This window comes from Dipodomys ordii, unplaced genomic scaffold (genome assembly GCF_000151885.1).
Source record: "Dipodomys ordii isolate 6190 unplaced genomic scaffold, Dord_2.0 Scaffold2, whole genome shotgun sequence".
Classification (NCBI taxonomy): Eukaryota; Metazoa; Chordata; class Mammalia; order Rodentia; family Heteromyidae; genus Dipodomys; species Dipodomys ordii.
This window is the reverse complement of record NW_012267218.1, coordinates 9,972,402-9,989,442: the sequence shown is the minus strand read 5'-3', so window position 1 is coordinate 9,989,442 and position 17,041 is coordinate 9,972,402. Positions and strand designations below refer to the sequence as shown.

The 17,041-nt window shown below is 37.5% G+C and overlaps 1 protein-coding gene across 1 annotated transcript in view; it reads right to left on the bottom strand.

Annotated features, from left to right (window-relative positions):
- The window catches only part of Catsperb (catsper channel auxiliary subunit beta), a 70,521-nt gene extending 54,464 nt beyond the window's left edge, over positions 1–16,057 (bottom strand). The window contains exons 1-5 of the mRNA XM_013013329.1: positions 15,975–16,057; positions 12,545–12,623; positions 8,339–8,427; positions 6,927–7,067; positions 516–576 (exon numbers count right to left, since the gene is read on the bottom strand). Coding sequence (XP_012868783.1) covers positions 516–576; positions 6,927–7,067; positions 8,339–8,427; positions 12,545–12,623; positions 15,975–16,004 — 400 coding nt within the window. The 5' untranslated portion in view covers positions 16,005–16,057. The remainder of the gene's footprint in view (positions 1–515; positions 577–6,926; positions 7,068–8,338; positions 8,428–12,544; positions 12,624–15,974) is intronic.
- Positions 16,058–17,041: the final 984 nt, after the last annotated feature.

Genomic DNA, 17,041 nt, shown 5'->3' with positions numbered 1-17,041 from the left:
TTTCGTTTTGTTTTTTTTTTTGGTCAGTTGTGGGGCTTGAACTCTGGGCTTGGGCACTGTTCCTCAGCTCTTCAGCTCAAGGCGAGTGCTCTACTGCTTGAGCCACAGAGCCACTTCCGGTTTTCTAGTGGGTTTTTGGAGATAAGAGTCTCACGGACTTTCATGCCCAGGCTGGCTTTGAACCGCAATCCTCAGATCTCAGCCTCCTGAGTAGCTAGGATTATAGGCTTGGGCCACTGATGCCCGGCTCATCTTGCAAATTTCTTGATGCAGTTTCCAATTTATTGAAAATGAGGTTAAAGAATAATATATTATCTAAGAACAATCAATCCATAGTAAAATTACTTGACAAAATGCAGGAAGCCCAATAACACTTGAATTTCAATTAGACCACAAATCACTTTTCTTATCTCCTATAAACTACATGGGACATTTACATGGGATAATGAAAAATTTTAAGTATAATAAATGTTTTGCTGAATTTAATAAAAAGAATTAATTCAGAACACTCTTACCTGTGTTTCTTGTGATGTTTTCTCTAGGAATATCAATTAACCAGAAAACCCGATCACTGAACTTAAATAAAGAGAGTATCAGAAAACAATATTTTACAATGTTAATTTTAACATGAAATAAAATTAAAGGCATACAAATATATATACTTCTTATTTGCAGTTTTCCTATTAGAAACTTTCCTTACCTTATACTCATAGACAAGTGAAATAACATGTATTCAAAGACATTTTTGCATCATTATAGTTTTTTGTTTGTTTGTTTGTTTTTGTTTTTGTCAGTCGTGGGGCTTGAACTCTGGGCCTGGGCTCTGTCCCTCAGCTCTTCAGCTCAAAGCGAGCGCTCTACCACTTGAGCTACAGCGCCACTATTTTTGCATCATTATAATAACATAAGATTGGAAATGATGAAAATGTTAATTAGTTACACATAATAATACAACATCTAATAGAATATTGTATTGTCACACTTAGGAAGTAGCACAAAGCTGAAGCATTTCTGGCTTGACGACTAAGAGAAAGAATGTAAGGTTGGCAGAGTATTTGAAATTTTAATAGGAAAATCCCAGGTTCAAAAGAGCTGAGTGCCAGTGTCTCACACCTATAATCCTAGCTACTTAGAAGGCTGAGATCTGAGGATCCAGCCTGGGCAGGAAACTTTGTGAGACTCTTATCTCCAAGAAACTTCTCAAAAAGCTGGAAGTAGAGCTGTGGTTCAAGTGGTAGAGCGCTCCTCTTAAGCAAAAGAAATTCAGGGACAGCACCCAAGTCCAGAGTTGAAGCCTCAGAACCAGCAGAAACAGAACAAAACAAAACCACAAGTCTGATGAATTCTAAGAATCAAATATAAATGGTGCCCAGATCTTTGTGCTACAGGATGCAGACAGAGGTCATTAAAATAACTGGCAGAGATAGGTGCCACTGAAACTGTAGCTAAAATCATTTGTAGTTGTGTGAAGGTAACTTGCCTCTTAGAAGGATAAAAACAGTAATTTCTCAGGAGCAAAACAGATTTTAGAGTGGCTACAATATTATTATATTCAATGTCCAGTTTTCAACTGAAAAAGACAAAATATGAATAGAAATAGGAAAGTATTTACTGATATTCAGGAAAAAAATATAGACAATAAACTATCCCAAAATAAGTCCACACAGCAGGCAATAAATTTAATAAACTTACTTCAAGTATGTGCACAGATTTAGGAAAATATTATATTAATGAGAGAGTGGATCCCAACATAGAAATGAAAAACACAGAAAAAAACCCAAATGGACACAATAAAGCTGAAAAGTATAACTGAAGGTAGGTATCTGCAAAGTAAGTTCAATAGCAAACGTGATAGAAAAAACAATTGAAAGCACCCAATGCTAAGAAACAGAGTCATAATAAGCACTGTGGGTGCCACTACGTTCTATGTCCTTCAGAAAAGTGCTTTAAATGTTTTCACAGTAAAGAAATAATGAGTATGATAAGATAGAATGTTTGCTTTGATTTATATACTACACAAGGTATACATGTATCAAAACACCATAGAGTACTTTCATTACTATACCAATTTTAAATATTTTAAGTATCCATTCAAAAATTTAAAGGGAAATGACAGAAGAAAAATGGACAGTGTAGAGATTTGTAGGCTAATATCATATATGTATTCCAAAAATGCATAACTGGGGTTCTAGCAAGAAAAGAGACAGAAAACTAGGCAGAAAACATTTTGACTACAGGCTTGCTTTCAAAATTTGGTAAATTTATAAAGTCAAGTAGCTCAGAATCTCAGTGAATGTCGAGTGGGTAAATGCAATGACAAAAATCTTGAATGTGTCCAGAGATATACAATGATAAATAGCTAATTTCTCACTCAGAAACAATATTGTCAAGTGAGCTGTAAATGACACATTCAAGATGCTGAAAGAAAAGAAGGCAACAAAAAATTGCAGGTTGAACAAAGCTAAACTTCAAAAGTTCAGGTAGCCCCTAAAAAGTCATTAGAACTCAAAATTGAGTTCAGCAAAGGTTGATATACAAGACCAATATACAAAAGGAACAAAAGGTTGAGAATAAATTTAACAGGAAAAAATTTGTTTCCTGAAAACTACAAAACATTGTTGAATAAAGCTAAATAGTATGGAAGTAAATGGAAAGATATCCCATGTTCACAAAAATGAAGACTTTATATCATTTTAATGATATTATGTCATTTTATCTACAGATGGAACACAATTTCAGAATCCCAGAAGGTTATTTGTAGAAATTGGTAAGCTTATCCTAAAATTCATAGCGAAATTTAAGGGACTCAGATTACCCATAATAGTCTTGAAAAGAAGAACAAAGTCAGTTTTGAGGCCAGCCTTGGCTCTAGGCTATTAGCAAGATCCTGACTCAACTCCCATCTCCAACCCCCAAATAAGGACAATGTTAGAGAACTCATGTGTTTTGATTTCAAATTTTAATACAAAGCAACAGTATCAAGAAATGCTATGCAGACAAAAGGATACACATGGACATCAGTGCAGTACAATGGAGAATCCAGAAATAAGTCTCTATGTTCATGGTCAAAGGGTGTTCAGCAAAGATGTCAAAAATAAGTTGATAGGGAAAGAATAACAGGTTTTCAACAAATGGTATAAAGAAAGCTGGCTATCTATATGCAAAAGAATAAATAAAGATTCGTACCATACATTGCACACAAATGGGAACTCAAAATAGTCTAAAGACACTGGCCCGGGTGGCTCACGCCTGTAATCCTAGCTACTCAGGAGGCTGAGATCTGAGGATCATGGTTCAAAGCCAGCCCGGTCAGGAAAGTCCGTGAGACTTATATCCAATAAACCACCAGAAAACCAGAAGTGGTGCTGTGGCTCAAGTGGTAGAGGTTTTAAGAGCTGAGGGATAGTGCTCAGGCCAGAGTTCAAGACCCACAACCAAAAAACAGGTCTAAAGATCCAAGATAAAAGCTGAAACTATAGAACTCCTAGAAGAAAACATAAGGATACATTTTTATAACTTTGGGTCAGGATATGCTTTTCTACATTTGAATCAAAGGTACAGAAATATAAATAAAAACAAAGTGGGCACTGGTGGCTTATACCTGCAATCCTAGCTACTCATGAAACTGAGATCTGAGGATTGTGATTCAAAGGCAGACTGGGCAGGAAAATCCATGAGACTCATTTTTTTTTTCTTTTATCATGAGGCAGGAAAATCCATGAGACTCATTTTTTTTTTATCATGGGGCTTGAATTCTGGGCCTGGGCGCTGTCTCTGAGCCATTTGCTCAAGGTTAGCACTCTTTTTTTTTTTAGGATATATATATCCTATATATATATATATATAATTTGTACAGAGGGGTTACAATTACATGGGCAAGATAATGAATACATTTCTTATCAAGCATTGTAGCCTCCTCCTTTGTTTCACCTAAGGTTAACACTCTTAAGCCACAGCTCTACTCCCAGTTTTTTTGTTCCACAGCCTTCAGATCTCAGCCTCTGGAATAGGATTATAGGTATGAGCCACTAGTCCTGGGCCATGAATTTCTTTCTTTCTTTTTTTTTTAACTGTATTTTTTTTTTTGTCTTTTCTTTTTTGGTACTGGGGATCGAACCCAGGACGTTGCACTTGCTAGGCAAGCGCTTTGCCACTGAGCTACATCCCAGCCCTGGGCCATGAATTTCTTATCTCTAATTAACCACCAGAAAACTGAAAATGGACCTGTAGCTCAAAGTGGTTGAGTGCTAACCTTGAGCAGAAAAACTCAGGGGCAGTGCCCGGTCCCTGAGTTCAATTCCTACAACCAACTAAAAAAAAAATAGGACAAAAAATTTTAAAAAGAAAAAGACCAGTAGACTTCCTAAAGCAAAGCAAAGCAAAACAAAACAAAAACAAAATGGAAAAATCCCAAGCGGTTATGGTCTCAGAGGACACTACTGAGAAAGTATAAAGATTATCTACAGAATGAAAGAAAATACTTGCAAAACATATTTCCCCAAAGAAGATATTTAAGTGTCCAAAAACACATCAAATAATACTCAACCTCATTAATTATTAGGGAAATGAAAATCAAAACCATACTGATACAGCACTTCAAACCTACTGGGATGGATATAATAAAAAGACAAATCATAACAAATGTTTGGATGAGGATGTAAAGAAACTGGGACTCTATGAAGCAGAGGCAGAAATATAAAATGACAAATACTCAGGGAGTTCTTCAAAAAGACATTCCAGATTTCATTCTTGGCTGTGTATTCAAGAGAGATGAAAACATTCCTAAATATGAACTTTTTCAAAAATACTTATTGTAGCCTTAGATATAACAGTCCCAAACAGACACTTATTAGCTGATATTGTGATATCTATAAAATGGGATATTATTCAACTGTAAAAAAGAATGAACTATTGATATTTGCCACAACATGGATGGATCTTGAACAAAGAAAGAGGGAGTAGAAAATGAACGTTACAATTTTGGTGGGGGGGGGAGGAAGGGGAGGGAGAGGGGGCAGGGAGGATTGGGGGGGCGGGGGAAGGGAAGTGAAGAGTGGGAAGGGATGGGAAGGGGAAACAAAGGAGGAGGCTACAATGCTTGATAAGAAATGTGCTCATTATCTTGCCCATGTAATTGTAACCCCTCTGTACAGTTTTTTTTTTACAATAAAAAAAAAAAGAGGGAGTGATGACCACTACATGCTATGTTATAGTTACATAAAATTTTCACAATAAGTAAATATATAGAGACAAAAAACTAGGGTGAGGGTTTATGACTTTGGGCTTTCTTTTTGGGGTGATGGAAAATGTTTCAGAAATATTTGTGCAATGATTGCACAATTCTATGAATAATTAAAATCAGTGAATTGTGTATTTTAAATAGGTAAGTTGAATGGTATATGAATTATATCTTTATTAAGATATAAAGTTTAAAAACTGAAAGTGAAATAAGGATTATATTGGGAGGGGGGCTCTCAGAGAATACACTGTCAGCAGATCTGCACTGTAAAAATGCTAACAAAAGGGTGTGGAAGCTCATGCCTGTAATTCCAGCAACTTGGGAGGTAGAGATTGGAAGGATTGTGGTCCAAGGCCAGTCTAAGTAAAGGTTAGCAAGACCTTATCTCAAGTTACAGGCAAGTACCTGTAACTCCAACTCCACTTGAGGCATAGGTAAGAGGAATGTAGTCTGAAGCTAGCTCTGGACAAAAGTGAGAGATCATATCCTAAAAACAATGAAAGCAAAAATGGGTTGGGATGTGCAGTTCAGGTGTAGAACACCTGCCTAGAGAGGGTGAGGCTTTTGGTTCAAACTCTAGTACTGTGAGAGAGAAGAGGGAAGGAAAGCAGGAGGAGGAGGGAGAGAAGGGAGGGATAAAGAGAGGAAGAGAAGAAGAGGGAGGAAGAGGGGGGAGAGAAGGAAGAAGAGGAAAAAGAGGGTAAAGGGGAATGAGGAAATGGAGGGAGGAAGAGTGAACAAATGCAGTCATGGTATTAAGAATACACTGTGGAAAATGAACTTGTGGTCAGGAACAGAAGGAGGAAGCTGGGGGAAAGCAAACCAAGGGGTGATATTGTCCAAAAAGAAATATACTCATTACCCGAATTGTGAAATGATAACCCCTCTGTGCAACACCTTAATAATAATAAAATTATATATTTCTAATTTACTGTTTCTGTAGAGATTATATACAGCAGGGTTACACATGTCAGGTTATAGGTACATCTCCTTTCACATAGTATCATCTGTTCCCTCATTCTTTCCCATTCCCTCCCTCCCATTTCCACACATGAGTTACACAGTTTACTTTCATCAATGTCCAGTGCAGTGAATGTGCTCCACTGCTGTACTTTTTCACCCTTTTAAAATTACATTTTAAGAAAAGAAGAGGAGGAGGAAGAGTAGGAAGAAAGAAAATACTAAAGTTTCTTCGAACTGAAAGAAAATGATACTGGATGACAACATATCTACAGAAAAGGCTGAGGAGTACTAGAAATAGTAAATATGCAGGGAAATAGTTTAAAATTCATTTTTAAACTTCTTTAAAATAATCATACTATATTATTGGATTTAAAGCATGCTACTGGTGTAAAATTACCAAATAATCTTTTAGAAACACATCCTGCCAGGTGCAGGTAGGTCACACTTGTAATCCTAGCGACTCAGGAGGCTAAAATCTGATGATCTCAGGTAGGAAAGTCTCCAATTAAACCACACAAAAGGTTAGAAGTGGTGCTGTGGCTCAAAGTGGTAGAGTGTTAGCCTTGAGTGAAAGGAGCTGAAGGCTAGCATCTAGGTCCAGAGTCCACGCCTCAGGACTGGCAAAAGAAACACAAACAAATGAACAAAACACCCTACATCCTATAAGAAAGTGTGTATGCTTCTTATTAGTAACATATCACAGAATAAAATAAAGCATAATTACCAACGTTAAATTGAAGTGGAAGATGCCATGGTAAGTACTATTTAGGATTTCCAGGCTGGGAGCGAGACCTCCGGATGTGAACACACTCAGCAATCCCTTTGAAGTGAGTTCATCTTCAGTTTGGAAAAAACAGTGGATTTCCTTTGAGAAAGAGAGAAATAAAACAAAGAAGTAATAGCAATTTGAGGGAGAAATCTGTGAAGAGGAAATGCTGTTAAAGACCATTTTCTTTCCATTGCTAGCTTGGGAATAAACATTTATTTGAGAAAGAATTTAGTGACCTGCCATCTAACTGTCAAGACTTCCATTCATCCTTAGAATCCTTAGAAAGTTTATATATTTATTTTTTACTTTTTACTTTTTTGGTGCTGTTTCCAGTGTCTGGGAACTAACTTTTAGCTTTTTTGTTCAAGGCTGGTACTCTACCACTTGAGTCACAGCTGCACTTCCATCTTTTTGGTGGCTAATTGGAGATCAGAGTCTCATAGGCTTTCCTGCTCTGGCTGGCTTTGATCTACAACCTTCATATTTCAGTCTCCTGAATAGCTAGGCTTATGGATATGAGCTACCAGTACCTAGCTGGAAAGTTTGTGTGTTTAATAAGCACAAAACCCAAACCACATGCTCACATGCTCAAATTATAATTTTTTTGAGAGGTGGGGAGTCTTGCTATAAATTGAAGCCAGGATCTGGTACATGCTACTTAGTTGTGGGATTTTTTTTTTTTTTTGGTGGTCATGGGGCTTGAACTCTGGGCCTAACCACTGTCCCTCAGCTCTTCAGCTCAAGGCTAGCACTTTACCACTTGAGCCACTGCTCCACTTCCAGTTTATTGGAGATAAGAGTCTCAAGGACTTTCTTGCCCTAGCTGGCTTTGAACCTGGATCCTCAGATCACAGCCTTCTGAGTATCTAGGATTACAAGCGTGAGCCACCAGCGCCTGGCTCTCTGTGGGAATTTAATAATATGCTTTTTTGTTGTTGTTGTTATTGTTTCCTATTATTTGAATCAAAAGATCATGTGATCCCTTAATCAAAATGACAACTACAACATGGTACTTGTTATAGAAAGAAGAGATTGTTTTTCAAGGTCATGTGAGGTAATCTATTTTTTTTTTCCTCTAACAGGCTACATCTGTCAAGCTTCAAAAGGTCCAATTAGTACTATGGAAAAAATAAACCCAAGATGTTATAGCCACCGAGGAGGCATCATTTAAAAACAACAACAAAGAAAACCCACCCAGGGTATTCAATAGCTAAATAAATGACTGGGCTGATTCATGTGGACAAAAATAGAAACAACTGCATAGATTTTCACCTTTCCAAGTCTGAAAGCAAGTGAGTACAGTACCATTGGGTGTACATGTGGATTTAAAGGGAATGCAAAGGGACATGGCTGTGAGGGGGACTTACCAAGTTATTCAAGGAAAGAAACAACTTGATTATTTCATTGTCTTTGGGGAAGCCTTCACTGGAACAAGCAAAGCTTCTCTTCATATTACCTAAGCAACAACAACAAAAAATTGTTTTACAGGTTTTAGGTCACAGATAGAAGGATTCCTATACAAAGTACTATAATTTTGAAACTGACAAAATATTTTTTACAGAACAAAAATCATAACTGTAAAATATAAATATATTTTAGTCTAGAAAAAAATAACAAATCTATTCTTGAAGGTATGCTAAAAAGGAAGTGTTGGATATATGCAACGTAAAGAGGGGGAAGGGGTTAGAGAGAGAATTTTGTGTTCTAACAGAGAGCTACTGATGAAGATATTGGAAAGAGGATTCCTTCTCCTTGTGTTGAGAATGAGGAAAGAGGCTTTAATGAACTATAACACAAATCCCTGCAATTTGGAACACAAATTCAGATTCCTATCTAGAAACAGGAGCAGAGATGATTTGGCTGAGAGGACAGGAGATAGCTGATGAGGAGATGGTCACTTAGTGAAGGCTAAGATGCAGAATGTGTCCTACAGGCCACTAGGAAGAAAGAATTAATATAAGGTCACCTAAGGCCCTGGTCTCAAAGGTCTCTCTGAATGGCAACTGGATATCAGAAGAATTTCAAAGCAGAAACACTTTTTTTTAATGGAACTGACAAAAGAATAAGTGACCAATAGGAACAGAGAAGCTTTGCCTTTGTTAAATGTGTAGTTAATACATTCTTAATATAAAGAAGGGGAGGCAGCTATGAAAGACACATTTGAGTGCACAGAGATGGAGAGTGAGCTTCATATATCCCCTAGGTTCACAAAGTGCAGCTTGTCAGGTAGGAAATGAAAATCTCAGAACACAGCACTTCAGGCTTAACTTTCCTTCCCTGCCCAACCCTACAGTAGACAGGGTCAAAGTAGAATTAGTAAGGTAGTAAAAAGGCAAGGAAAACTCCAAATGGAAGCAAGAAAAAGCTGATTGGCTTCTCACCAGGACAGATCCAAAGAAGAAGAAGAGAATAAGCAAGAATTGGGTTTAGATGTTCTGTGGGTTCAACTATTTCATTGACAATGATTTCAATGCAAAGCTGTGCTTTGAAATTATAAATTATAAATGCTTGCGGTATAGTTTGAGTTATAACAATAACAATATCATCATAAACAAAGTCCTAAGGCAAGTCCAAATATTCAACCAGGGACAGAGGAAGAAGTAGGTAAAAAATTAAATATAAACTAAGATAAAAATAAATTTATTTTATAATTGTATACTGTTCATCTATCTTATTGGTCCAATTGAATAGTTTCAATGTTGTTCTCAAAATTGTATTTGTAACTATATCAGTGTAAGCATTGTAAGTATAGCTTAAAATGTATCTGGGAATTGCAGCATTAAATAGTTTTCAAATCACTTCCATCTTATATATTCGTGAATGAATATATTGTATCCATCCTTGTCAGGCCTACCAGCCATATTTTAAGGTTTAATTTGACTCTAAAGTAAAAATTACTCTCCTACTTAAAAATCTTCCCTGTTACCCTATATTACCTAATAAAAAACATTTCTTGTATGGAAAGAAGGTAAGAAAAAGGAAACTAATTTCTTTGAATAACATACTTTGAGCCAGCTGCTGGGCTTACATGTTGTGTTAGGACATTCCCACAATGCTTTGTGCCCTTTGTACTGCTGCCCATTCTTAAAGAAAAGGAAGCTGAGACTCAGGAAGATGGAACTCAGCAAGCTCAACAGCAAGTCATATTTCTGTATGCATGAACAATGCTGGACAATCTTTCGACTCTCCCATGGAAAACCTATACTCCAGGCCATTAAAAATGCTTATGGGCTTCTCTCTACTTCTCTTCTTCTCGCATTTAAATTCATTTAAAGATTTGCTTGAGCTGGATGCTGCTGGCTCATGTCTGTAATTCTAGCTACTTAGGAAACTGCAAACTCAGGATTGTGATTTGAAGCCGGCCCAGGCAGACAAATCCTAGACACTCTTATCTCTAATTAACCAACAAAAAGTGAGAATTGAAGGTATGGCTCAACTGGTAGAGCAGGAGCCTTGAGCACAAGAGTGTGAGGCTCTGAATTTAACCCCTCAGTACTCAATAGCAAATACATGCATGCATATCTGCTTGAAATAGAAGCCTTTTCTTAGACTTATCTCAGTGAAATAAGTGGACTGGTCCTCCACACTTTGGTATAATTTTGTGAATTATATGATCACATCAACAGACTCTTAAGCTTGGATGAGACAGGGAAAACTATAACACACTGTGGTGAGAGACAGAAGCAATTCCAAGCTTTTGTGCCTGTACCTGCGTGGATCATCCCCTTGCCTAGAAAGTCTCAGATTATAGAAATTTCTGTCATAATAATGAATGAAAAACTAAATGAAAGATGTTAAATTCAGAGAAGTTATTTCTTCAACAGATGTGAGCTCTTTAACATGAGTGGTGAAATAAAGTGCCCTCACTGAGGGAATGTCTACATTGAATAAAATAAGAAAACCACTCTGGGCCATATTTTTGGAAACCATACTACTTATGAAATCCATCGCCCTGTTTATAGTTACACAATTATAACAATGAAGTTGAAGCAAGATGCAGCAAAATGCCTCCCATCTTTTTCTCCACCAATCTGTTTGACATAATGCTGTTGTGGGAAACCAGAGTCTCCCCCCTTCTCCTCCTCCACAGAAAGCCACATGGTCATAGTGATCATTTCAAGCTGAAGGCATTTGAGAAATGGCAGGTACAGGAAGGGCAGATCTCACTTTCTACCTAAAAGCAAACTCTAAATTTTCTATGAGAAATGTACTGTCTGTACCTTTCCTTTCTCTAGAGATGAAGAGTCGACACAGATGGGTCTGTACACCAGGACTTATTAAAATAATATTCTTTATTGTTTTTTCTTATATATTTGCAAATAACTTTCCTGCTCTTACAACTATAGACCAAAACACCTTTTCCTTTTTCCCAGCTCCATAAGTTACTGCTTTGTTGAAATGGTGTCTTACCACTTGTTTGGAGTTTTTACTCTTTCTTTAACTTTCACATTTGGCCATGTGAAAGTATTAACAGCAAATAAAATGTGAATACTTTTATCCTGCCAATATGTCTTTTGTCAGTTCAGTTCATAGACCCCAGCCACAGACTCTAACAGAAAAAAAGAAAAGGTTTTCCTCCTCTATGCTTCTGTAGTCATTTTAGCTGTAGCCACATCACTCTTCTAACTAGTAATCTTAAATGGCTTCCAATGATTATAAAGCCCAGATTCCTTAGCCTGACACTCAAGTTCCTCTATGATAGCATTGCCTTTATGATATTTTACATCTATTCCTTCCTTCAAATTAAGTGACTCTTTCCTTCTTGCTTCACAAATTGTGTGATGTACTATCTCCATACCATTATTCATCCTGTGTATTGATGTAGTCTTTGTAGAATATTTCTTCATGCAAATATTACTCATTTGGGGACCTAGATGGATTGTTCTCTTTGAAGCCTTTGCTGGTGAGTTGCCCCTTTTCTACTGTTGGAATTAACCACTCCCTTCTCTGAAATCTCTTCAGTCTGTCTGTGCCTCTCCCATCTTGGATTATTATCATGTATTTGTCATGCATAACCTCAGAACTTATCCATTTATGTAACCCCAGTTAACTAGAAGATCTGATTCCAACCATCCAGCCATCCATCTGTCCAGTCAACAATATGATGTTCTAGGATGCTGCATAATCTAAAAAGTATACACATATAGGAATGCCTCTGTCTTGTTCCTTAAAAAGTTTTTCCATCATGAAAGTCCCATTGACTAATGCAATCTGTATATTAATTTCAGAAAATTTCCCTCAACCTCAGTTGACTAGCCTGGTAACTCAGTTTTTAATTCATACTGTGTGCAACCACTCATGGAAAAATTTAAAATTGTTTTTTCAAACAATTAAGACGTGGCAAATATAAATCCTTTATAATATTAAATAGTCCACAACTTGTAACTGATGAAACATTATAGCGAATGGTTCACAGTGATGTCATCAGAAATCTCTATAGCAGAGTAAAAGGTGTAATACCTTGGAGAAAATAAAAAATAAAATACAGAAGAAATACTAAAAAAACATTTTTAACTATAACTGAGAAAGTGATAGGTATGAGAAGTCCTGAGGAGATAATCATATAGTCTTACCTTTATTATATATTATTCCTGATGAATATTCAAACATATTCAAAAGCAAGATTAAGACATATGTAAATTGGGAGTCCATCTATTGGAATAAATAAGAATTATTTTCATTCAATTACTCTGTAAATACTTTTTGAGTTATTTTTGATAGAATCAACTATAATGTAGTAAAGAAATCATCTCTTCAAGCTAAAAGTATTTCCTGTTATATGACAAAAGCAAATACCAGGACTGGAGACATAGTTTGGTGACAAGCCTAGAATGTGAGAAGGCCTAGTCAGATCCCCAGCATGAGAAGAGAAAAAGAAGACATAAAACAATAAAATGGATTTCCTAACTGGCATAAAAGGCATTTATTAATATCATTATTGCAAACCAGAAGATGGGAATGGCTTAACATGGCAGATCATTGTGGCAGAGGTCATTCAGACCCTGAATTGATGAAGGCACTCTGGACACTATGGCTCGTCTGTTCATCCAGTATTCTGACTCTGTTGCTTTTGGAGACACATACCACATAGTCATGAGCACTCTTGCACATTCTTGCTAAGTGCACTAGGAATGTAAGGCCCTGCCTTCATGATCCAGGCCTTTCTCAGGGTTATGTTGTCAACCAAGAGGCTTGAGAGATGGGATAAGGTCCTGCCAGGTAAGAACAGTGTAGTTTCCAACGTGAATCTCTAGTATCAGTGTTCCTCTCCTAGAATACACTTCATAAAATGTACATGTATGTATCTAGTGAGGGCTGAATTGTTTACCTGGAATTGATATGTTAATGTCCTAGATCCCAGAATCTCACAACATGATCATACGTGGAGACAAGGTCTTTAAAGAAGTGGTTAAGTTAAAAATGAGGTCATTGGTTCTCATCCAGTGATTAGTGTACTTACAGGAAGAGGGCATTTGGACCTAGACTCACACAGAGGGAAGATGAAGACACAAGATGGCCATCTACAAACCAAGGAGAGAGACATAGAATCTATCCTGCCTTCAAGGCTGTTAGAAGAAAACAACTCTGCCAACACTTGATCTGCCAACACTTCTAGCCTCTAGAACTGTAAAAAATTAATTTCTGTTGTTGAGGCCACGTTGGGTACTGTACTTGGCTATAGGAGGCCTAGCAACTGAATTCAGCATCCATGGTTGATTTCTTCTATGGGACTTGACAGCTGGAAGAACTGAAATGAGGTTCATGTGCTGGATACTGTTTTATATGTCAGTAATGAGTCCTTTTGTCTCGGTTCTACAAGTCTAGTATAACCAGGATGATAGCCTCTGGGGTCCAGCAACACAGAATTTCTTACCAGAAACATCTTGTATTATTTTCCTAAACATTCAAATGAAAGGATATAACATCATTATTAGACTGTCGGTTTTCCTCATCCCTCTAAATGAGATGCAATTATACTCCAGGTCTCTAGTTTGGCTGGTTTATATTAAGTTGCTCCAATTCTATTTGCTCAAATAAATGTAAGATCACTAATTCCATTTATTGCATTTGGATGTATCTAGTTTTGGCCATAGAACTAAAACTTACTTTGCCTTTAAACTTTCACAGAGGGATGAAAAACCACGAGAGCAAGTTCAAAGGGAGAGAGCAGAAGTGATTTCCAGGCTCTCTATCACTTTGCTACTAGCTGCATATCCCAGTGATTTAGCTTATATTTGTCTACTCATTCTTTTAATTAAAACATGGAATGCACTTTAGAATTGATACATGAGGAATTAATTGAATATATTCAATATTCTTACTACTTAGTGTCAGAGATTAGCTTAGAACCAAGGTCTCCAGACTCAATGGATCTAGTCAGATCTACCAAATAAAAGTTGAAAAATTAAGCTAGGTGCAAGTGGCTCCTCCTAGCTACTTAGGAGGTTGAGGTCTGAAAAACCTAGGTTTGAGTCTACTCTGAGCAGACTAGAATCCATCTCCAAAATAACCAGCAAAAAAGTAGGGTGGGAGCCGGGCGCTGGTGGCTCACGCCTGTAATCCTAGCTACTCAGGAGGCTGAGATCTGAGGATCGCAGTTCAAAGCCAGCCCAGGCAGGAGAGACTGTGAGACTCCAATCTCCAATAAACCACCAGAAAACCGGAAGTGGCGCTGTAGCTCAAGTGGTAGAGCGCTAGCCTTGAGCTGAAGAGCTGAGGGACAGCGCCCAGGCCCAGAGTTCAAGCCCCACGACCGACAAAAAAAAAAAAGTAGGGTGGGGTTGTGACTCAAGGACAGCACCAGCTGTGAGCAAGACAGCATAATTTCAAAGCCTGGACCACTAAAGGAAATTAAAAACTAAAATATATTAAGTGTATGATTACATTTGACCTAACACCAAAATTAATAGATTTATTTATCCATCATTATTCTGCTCATAATATACTAGTCTTACTCTTCTCATTTTTGTTTCAATATTAGAAAATTTTCTGATTTGGTAGCACTTTCAACAGTTACCTCATGGTTACAAAAAAGCACAGACTTTGATGTAAGATAAACCCTGTCAACTGACATGATTAACCTTTAGTAACTTGCTTCTTTATAGTCAGAAAAAATGGACACACCTGCTACACAGTGTGTGAGAATTAAACACACTGTGTTTATGTTTGAGTATCTGATAGAACTGCCTCTGGGTCTATGTCTTTATCCACTGAAGCAACTTCTTTGTCAGTTAAGCTGGTAGCAGTTACTGTAGTCACCATTCCCCATTTAGGGATCATGGGTTTTCTATGATTGATACATGCCACATATTTGGGCACTTTCTCTTTTTGGTACCAAATAGAAATCAGACATTTTCCCAAAGGAGCACCCTCTCTTCTCCCCTATGTGATATACTTACGGTTATCGCATTATCAAGGAATAGTGGTTACTTTATACATTCATACTGTAATAGGGCCTTTTTGTTAATGTTATTGTAATTACCTCTAATTGGGTGTCCAACTGGTTGTTGTTTACTTTCTATATTTTTCTCCCATTTACTTCCTTATAGACTGAGAAAGAAGCTCCCCAAGAGCTGTGTTTTCCCAGAGGACTGGTGCAGCTGACCACATAACTTTGCTAACAGCCAATCAGCTGCTACTTAGTACAGAAACAGCTTAGAAAATCCAAAGGACAGCAGTTGGAATCCTCAACTGACTGCCTTCCCTGGACCTTTGATGTCATGAAACCTATGGGAAGTGGAGTTTCTCCAAGCCACCATTTTTAATATAATATATATCTAGAGAGGTTCAGAAAGCTACACAGGATTATCTACAAAATATTCTAGTTATCAGCTGGTGAGTGAGTACAATTCCCAAAAGGTTATGCCAACTACATATGAGACAAGTAGGCACCTGATAGAGCTTTATTACAGTCTTAAAGGAAGAATATGACTCAAATAAAAAAAAAGAAAGATGACCTTATTGATAGGTAAGTAAATACACAGTCACAAAGACAGAACATACTGTGCATGCGGGGAGAGCAGTAAGACCCATGACATGCCATTTAGTCAGTCCTCCTTGTTCATGCTGTGTGGGAGTCCTCAATGTGGGAGCCATATTACCTGCTTCGGCTGGATTTAACAGAGTAGGAGTGTGCCAACTCTGGACTGCTCAGTGCCCTGAGTGTTCACGGATGGCCACGGAAGCTGACAACTGACTTGCTATGATGATGATAAAGCTTGTCTTATATTTCACAAGTCCCTTCAGATGGCCACAGACAGCCTGCTTCAGGCTTAGGTCACGAAAAGCAAATGGTGTCTCAATCTATTCCTGGAAGCTCCTGTGTGAGAAATTCTTCCTCTCACCTTTTCTGATGTCGATGGGAAGAGGAGAGTGACTGAGCAGCTGGGAACAATACAGACGGGAATTAATCACACATAAGCCAATAACGAGATAGCAACAGTGGTAACACAGCAACGTACTTCTTATAAGCACTTTATACAGCTTTGCACCATTCTTAAATTTGTTGTTATCCTGACCATTTTCTCACATCACTCAAGTGTTTTTTGAAAGTCTAAAATAAGTGTATACAATTTACTTAAGCCTTAAAGGCATTTTGCTGATGAATAATGTGACAGTGAATAATCCTAAACAAAAATATTTTACTGCATTTTAAAACATTTGTTTAGGATATGAACATGTTGAAGACTAATGCTAAATAAACATTTGCAATTGCTTCCCAGGAATCCAGCATTTAAAATTGGATATAATCTATAGTAACTTAATACATAAAAATATTTTATTGCCTCACCTTAAAAATATTGACAAGCCAGGCACCGGTGGCTCACGCCTTAATCCTAGCTACTCAGGAGGCTGAGATCTGAGGATCGAGGTTCAAAGCCAGCCCAGGCAGGAAAGTCCATGAGACTCTTATCTCAATAAGCCACCAGAAAACCAGAAGTGGCGCTGTGGCTCAAGTGGTAGAGCACTAGCCTTGAGCTGAAGAGCTGGGGGACAGTGCCCAGGCCAAGAATTCAAGCCCCATGACCGACAAAAAAATGTATATATTGACAGAACTAAACATTTTTTTT